Source organism: Leptosomus discolor, chromosome 27 (assembly GCF_034619465.1).
Source record: "Leptosomus discolor isolate bLepDis1 chromosome 27, bLepDis1.hap2, whole genome shotgun sequence".
NCBI lineage: Eukaryota > Metazoa > Chordata > Aves > Leptosomiformes > Leptosomidae > Leptosomus > Leptosomus discolor.
This window is the reverse complement of record NC_141417.1, coordinates 2657015-2664055: the sequence shown is the minus strand read 5'-3', so window position 1 is coordinate 2664055 and position 7041 is coordinate 2657015. Positions and strand designations below refer to the sequence as shown.

General features: G+C 71.7%; 2 protein-coding genes across 2 annotated transcripts in view; both read left to right on the top strand.

Moving 5' to 3' along the window:
• Window positions 1-2048, top strand: part of LOC147413508 (axonemal central pair apparatus protein HYDIN-like) — a 119338-nt gene extending 117290 nt beyond the window's left edge. The window contains exons 89-90 of the mRNA XM_086478735.1: window positions 290-489; window positions 2004-2048. Of these exons, the coding sequence (XP_086334861.1) occupies window positions 290-489; window positions 2004-2048 (245 nt within the window). The remainder of the gene's footprint in view (window positions 1-289; window positions 490-2003) is intronic.
• Window positions 2045-7003, top strand: ARHGAP9 (Rho GTPase activating protein 9). The gene is given in 17 exon segments (XM_086478734.1): window positions 2045-2232; window positions 2319-2409; window positions 2705-2782; window positions 2980-3090; window positions 3169-3230; window positions 3863-3950; window positions 4118-4213; window positions 4588-4686; window positions 4783-4903; window positions 4997-5110; window positions 5601-5699; window positions 5793-5870; window positions 5998-6051; window positions 6145-6279; window positions 6377-6482; window positions 6824-6936; window positions 6939-7003. Coding segments are annotated over 17 exon segments (1698 nt in total).
• Window positions 7004-7041: the final 38 nt, after the last annotated feature.

Genomic DNA, 7041 nt, shown 5'->3' with positions numbered 1-7041 from the left:
TGGGACTGGGGGCACTGGGGAACAGGGCGGGAGGACCCGTTGAGGGCACAGGGCTGGGAAACACGCGGGAGGGAGAATGGGGGCCGAAGGGCTGGGAGTGCAGGGAGTGGAAGGGGCACAGGGCTGCAGGCATGGAGAGACGCCTGGGGACGTGGGGCTGGGGGGTGCTGGGGACAGGGGGACATTGGGAAAAACAGGGTTGGGCGCCAGGGGTGGGGGTCTCTGCCCCCCACCTGCAACCCAGAGCATCATTCTAGGTTGGTGGGTACCCTCCTCTCTCTTCCCCCAGGCCTGCCACCACAGTACTGCTCGCTGGAGGACCTCTGTGGGCCCCACCCGGACCCCCCCCAGGAGGCCAGGCTGACCCCCACCCGCCCCGTGGGTCGCTGCATCAGCACCAGCCAGTTGGCAGAGGGGGCCCTGCCCGCTGCCCCCCCAGCCCTGCCATGCTGCCAGTCCCAGCAGGAAGGGCTGGCTCAGGGCACTGGGGTGAGTGTGGGAGGGCCAGGTGACCCCTCCCCCAGAGCACACCCTGTGCCCCCAGTCCCATTCCCCTCCGAGCCCCTGCAGCCTCCCCAGTGCTCCCAATCCCCATACACACCCCCAGCCCTTGCACCCCTCTTCCCTCAACGCACACCCTGCATGTCCAACCTGCACCCCCTCCCTGCACCCCCACACCTCCCACCTCATCCATCGGCATCCCCCGCTCTCCCAACCTCACCCCCCCCCGCACCACCCCCTGCACCCCCAACCTCAGCCCCCCGCACCCCCCAGCACCCCCAACCTCACCCCCCTGCACCCTCTGTACCCCCAGCCGCAGCTCCCTGCATCGCCCATCTGCACCCTCTACACCTCCAACCTCACCCCCCCAGCCCCCCCAACCTTGCCCTCCCCCAACCTTACCCCCCCTGCATTGCCCACCTGCACCCCCAGCACCCCCAACCTCACCCCCCCTGCACCTCCTGCACCCCCAACCTCAGCCCCCCGCACCCCCAACCTCACCCCCCTGCATCGCCCACCTGCACCCCCAGCACCCTCAACCTCACCCCCCTGCACCTCCTGCACCCCCAAGCCCACCCCCCTGCATCGCCCACCTGCACCCCCAACCAGACCCCCCCTGCACCTCCTGCACCCCCAACCTCACCCCCCTGCATCGCCCACCTGCACCCCCAACCTCACCCCCCCTGCACCTCCTGCACCCCCAACCTCACCCCCCCTGCACCTCCCTGCACCCCCAACCTCAGGCCCCCGCACCCCCAGCACCCCCAACCTCACCCTCCCTGCACCTCCCTGCACCCCCAACCTCACCCCCCCTGCACCTCCTGCACCCCCAACCTCACTCCCCTGCATCCCCCTCCCTGCACCCCCAGCACCCCCAACCTCACCCTCTGCACCCCCCGGACCCCCAAATTCACCCCCCTGCATCACCCACCTGCACTTCCACCCCCGCCCACCTGCACCCCCACCCTCCCCCCCCCCACCCCACCCCCCCCGCACCCCAGCAGCACCCCAGCACCCTCCAACCCCGCCCTCGCTGCCGCCGCTTCCTCGGCGCCGTGGGGCAGCGGAGGAAGTGCGGGGGGGGGGGCGGGGGGGGCCGTGCCGCCCGCAGCGGGGGCCGGGGGGGCCGGGGGGGCCGGTGCTGCGCGGCGGCGGGCGGCAGGTGGGAGCGGGGGGGGGGGGGGGGCCGGGCCCGGGAGAGCACCGAGGGGGGCGGGGGGCGGCTGCGGGGCGGGGGGGGGCTGTGGGGGGGGCGGGGGGCGGCAAACGGCTCCGGGGAAGCGATTGCAAAACCCTGGTCCGGGCTGGGCAGGGCACCGGGGGGGGGGGGGGGGGGGGGAATGCGGGGGGGCTGGGGCATTTGGGGGACACTGCTGGGGGACACTGCTGGGGGGGCACTGCTGGGGGGCACTGGGGGGCAGGGCAAGGGGGCAGGGCAGGGGCTGGGGGTACGCTGTGGGCATTGTCCATGTGCCCCCCCGCCCCCCCCCCCCCCCCCCCAGTTGAGGATCTGTCCTCCCAGGGGCCCCCGCTGGGAGCCACCATGATCTACTGCAACCACGAGGAGCTGCAGCGGGGGGGGGGCCAGGCTGAGCCCCCTGTGCCCGCCGGACCCCCCCTCCAGGTTTTGGGAGCCTGGGAGCGTCACCTGGACCCCAGCACCGGTCGCTGCTTCTTCTACAACCCCCAGACGGGCACGACCTCCTGGAAACCCCCCGGCGGCACCGGGAGGTGATGGGTGTGGAGGGCTGCCCGGGGGGCGGGGGGGGGGGGGATACTGGGTCGTCCCCCCCCCATGTCCCCCACTCCCCCACCAGCATCCATTGCTCTGTCCCCCGTGACCCCCATGTGCCCCCACCAATGCCCACCCATCGTGTCCCCCAATGTTCCCTCATCCCCCTCATGTGTGTGCCCCCCCCCCCCCGCTTTTGCCCCCCACGGTGGCCCCCGTGACTCCTTGATACTGCCAAATGGTCCCCCCAATAGCTTCCCTCCCACCCCCTCCCCATGGCCCCCCCACTGCCCCGGGCCCCCGAATCCCCCAGTGCCCTTCAGGTCCCCCCCACTGCGCCCCCCCCCCCCCCCCCTTGTCCCTGGCACAGCCCCACTTGGCTGCCGGCAATTAGTGCCAGCCCTAATTGCTGGGCGGGGGCGGACCATGCCGGCCCCTGAGCCCGATCCGTGTTCCCTGTACCCCCTGCAGGGCCTGTCCCCCCCCACCGAGCCCCCCAGGACCACCGCACGCTGGAGCTCCGGGGATGCTGGGGACCCCGGCGGCACCGTGAGCTGGGGGATGGGGTGGGGGGGGGGGCAGGGGCACAGGGGAGGATGGGGGGGACACTGGGTAGCACGGGAGGGGCTCAAGGCATGGATGGATAATGGGGGGGGGGGCACTGGGAAGGGTATGGGGGTGCATCAGGGAGGGCCCAGGCTGTGCCCCCCCCCCCCCCCCCCACTGTCCATCCCCTCCCCCAGCAGGTGAGCCATGGCCGGACCCTCGCCCACCACCACCTGGAGGACCGGGCAGCCGCCCCCCAGCCCCCCCCGGCCCCGGCTGAGCCCCCGCCCTTCCCCCCCGCCCTGCCCACCGTGAGTTACCCCAGGGCTGGGGGTGCTGGGGGGGGCGCTGGGGGGGGGCCGGGGGCAGCACTGACCCTGTCCCCGCAGGAGGTGCAGAAGGCCGGGCAGCTCAACAGGACCAAGATCGCTGAGGGGGGCAGGAAGCTCAGGTGGGGGCCAGGGTGGGGAGGGGGCTGTGCCAGGCTGGGGTCTCTGCGGGGTGGGTCCTGGTGCGGGGGGGGGGGGCTGTGCCAGGCTGGGGTTCCTGGGGGGGGGGATGGGGGTCCTGGTGCAGGGGGCTATGCCAGGCTGGGGTCCCTGGGGGGCGGCGGGCCCGGCGCAGGGGGCTGTGCCAGGATTAGGTGGCCCGTATTGAAGCAGGGGGGGCTCTGTCAGTCTAGGGGTCCATGCTAGTTTTGGGGATGGGGGTCCCCACGTGAGCAGAGCAGAGGGTTTCTGCCAAGCTGAGGGGGCCATGCCAGCCGGGGGGGGGCAGGGGGGAATTCATGCTGGGGGGGGGGGGCTGTGCCAGCTGAGGGTGGGCATTGCAGCCTGGGGGGGGCCGTGCCAACCTGGCCCCCGGCTCTTCACAGCTGAGGGGCTCCGGACAAGCGATGTCCCTGGCACACAAAGGCGCCTTCGGCCGTGCCAGGCTCGGGGCAGAGGGGTGGGTCTGGGGCGCTGCCAGCGCCCAAATGGTGCCCGGGGCCTGTGTGGGGCTCTGCTGGGGTAGGGGGCACCCAAGCCTGCCCCAGCCCTGGCTGGGGAGGGGTTGGGGGTGCCCCTCACCTGCTGCCCCCAGGAAGAGCTGGGGGGTCTCCTGGGTGGTGCTGGCCGGGAACAGCCTCATCTTCTACAAGGAGCCCAAGGGGCCGGCACCCACCGCCTGGGTGAGTGGGGGGCACCGGGGTGGGCTGGGACAGCGGGGGAGTGCCGGAGCATTGGGAGGTGTTGGGGGGGGGGACAGTGGGGACAGCGGGGGTTGTGGAGGAACACGGGGGGGCTGTGGAGACAGAAGGGGGACAGGGCACCCGTGACGCTCCGGTGCCCCCCCCAGTGCCCCGCCAGCAGCCGCCCCGAGAGCAGCGTGGACTTGCGGGGGGCTGCCCTGGATCGGGCCTGCGACCTCTCCAGCAAGAAGAACGTCATCCACGTGAGTGGGGGTGGGGGGGGGCACACGACCCCAGGCTGGGGGAATGCCTGAGGGGCACACAGCCCGGGGGGGGCGTGGGGCTCTCCGGGACAGCCTGGGCATCCCAGGGATCCCCCTAAACGCAGCCTGTGGAGAAGGGGACCCCACAGCCCAGCGTGTACAGGAACCCCCAAAGTGGGACGAAGGGGCGCCACTCGTGTGTTGGGGGGGGGGGGGTTGGCATAGGGACACCCCCCCCCCTTGGATTAGGGGCACCCCCAGAGCACCCCACTGGGGTTGAGGGAGCAGGGCACCCCGGAGTGCCTGGGTGGGGTCCCCGGGGGTCGCTGCCCCCCCCCCCATTCTGCTGCCCCCCCCGCCCCCCCCCCCCCCAGCTCCGCACCGTGACGGGTAACGAGTTCCTGCTGCAGTCGGAGCAAGAGGCCACCATCCAGGAGTGGGCCCGGGCCATCCGGGGGGTCATCCGCCGGCTGGTGAGTGCCTGGAGGGGGGCAGGGGTCACCCCATGGCTTCCCCCAGCCCCGTCGGCATCCCCCACCATCCCTGTCCACCACCCCCCACCCCCCCAGGACCTGGAGAACCCCGTGGACGCGCCTGTGGGGTGCCTGCGCCGGGAGGATGGTGGGGACCTGATGGAGCTCGGGGACGAGGACGAGGTGCCGTGGGTCACTGAGGGGGCCAGGGCTCCAGGTAGGGTTGGGGGGCCATGGGGGGGGGGGGAGCAGATCTCAGGGCTGGTGCGGCCATGCCAATGCCCACACCCCGTGCCCGCTGTGCCCCCAGGTGCCCTCCAGGCCCCCAACGCCTCGGAGAAGAAGCGGGTGAAGAGCAAGCTGAGGCGCTTCATCGCCAAGCGGCCCCCGCTCCAGAGCCTGCAGGAGAAGGGGCTCATTCGAGGTGGGGCTCCCCAGCAGCAGGACCCCCCCAAACGCTCCCACATCCTCCCTCCGCCCTCAAAGCAGGAGAGGAAGAGGATGCCTGAGCGCTCCATTGAGCCTCGACTGCCTGTCCCCGGCGGGTTCCAGTGCCCCCCCCCCTGCCCAGTGTGCCCCCCCCCCCGCCCAGTGTTCCTGCCCGAGTCCCTGTGCACCATTGTCTGAGTGTCCCTCACAAGTCCCAGCACCCCCTCCTGGTCCCTGTCCCCCTCCTCATCCCAGTGTCTGTGTCCCCCCTACCTGGTCCCAGAATCCCCGTCAATTCCTCTGCACCCACCGGTCCCAGTGTCCCCCTCCAGTCCAGCATCCCTTCCTGGGCCCAGTGATCTCTCCCAGTCTCCAGCATTCCCGCTTGGTCCCTGTACCCCCCCGCCCCCACTGGTCCCATTTGCCCCCTCGCCGAGTCCCAGTGCTCCCCCATCCCAGTTTGCCCCAGTGCTGCCCTCTCCCAGACCAGGTGTTTGGGTGCCGCCTGGACGCCCTGTGCCAGCGGGAGAGCACCACCGTGCCCCGCTTCGTCCGGCTCTGCGTGGAGGCCGTCGAGGAAAGAGGTGGGGTCCTCCCATCCTCCCAGCCAGCGTGACCCCCCCCAAGCTGGCATGGACTTCCCCCACCATGTCTCACCCCCTCCTCGTTGTCCCCAGGCCTTGATGTTGACGGGATCTACCGGGTCAGTGGGAACTTGTCCGTGATCCAGAAGCTGCGTTTTGCTGTGGACCGGGGTGAGGGGACCGGGAGGACTCAGCATGGGGGTGCTGGGGCTGGGACAGGGGAACTGTGCTGGAGCACCTGCCCAGGGATGGGGGAAGGCAGCTTCTCCCCCCCATGAACCCTCCTCCGTCCCCGCAGAGCGAGCTGTGACCTCGGACGGGCGCTACGTCTTCCCCGAGCAGCTGTGCCAAGGTCAGCCGGGGTGGCCGGGCAGGGGGTGGCCCTGGCGGTGCTGAGGGCCTTGGGGGGTCCCAGCCTCAAGCTGACCTCCCCCGTTTCTCCCAGAGGAGCGGCTCAGCCTGGCAGACCCCGAGTGGAGCGATGTCCACGTGGTGACCGGTGCCCTCAAGCTCTTCTTTCGGGAGCTGCCTGAGCCCCTGGTGCCCTACGGACTCTTCGACCCCTTCATTGAGGCTGTCAGTAAGTGTCCCCCCCACAACTAGGCTCCCCAGGTTATGGGTGTCTGGGGGGGGGCCACCATGTCTGACTGCTGTGGCACCCCCCCCTTGTCCCCCAGAGCTGCCGGACCCCCAGGAGCAGGTGGAGCGGGTGGCTGAGCTGGTGCAGAGGCTGCCGCCCCCCAACTATGCCACCCTGCGCTACCTCCTGGCTCACCTCTGCCGGTAAGGGGGGCGCTGCTCCTGGGTGGGGGTGGCGGGGCGGTGGACTTAGAGCTGCCCCACAGGTACCTGGGCTATGGGGTAGCTGGGAGGGGGGGTGGGGGGCGGTATTGGGTGGCCCCGGTGTGCCAGGGGAGTGAGGGGAGCAGATTAGGGTCTACCAGGGTGATGGAGCCCCAGCTCACGGACCCCCTGGGCTGATGGAGGGAGGACCGGGGCTGGATGGGGTGCGTGGGACCCCCCCCCCCCCCCCCGCCCCAGCCCTGCGCATCCCCAGGGTGATGCAGGGAGGCCTAGGGCTGGATGGGGCCTGTGGGACCCCCCCACCCCTGCGCATCCCCCAGGGTGATGGAGCGGGTGGACGTCAACCGCATGACGCGCCAGAACATCGGCATCGTGTTCGGGCCGACGCTGCTGCGGCCGGAGCGGGAGCCGGGCAGCCTGGCGGCGGGCATGGCCGGCAGAACCAGGCCGTGGAGCTGCTGCTGGCACACTTTGACCGCATCTTCCCTGCGCCCCCCTGAGCCTGGCCGCCCCCCCCCTCCCCTTCCAAATCAGGCGT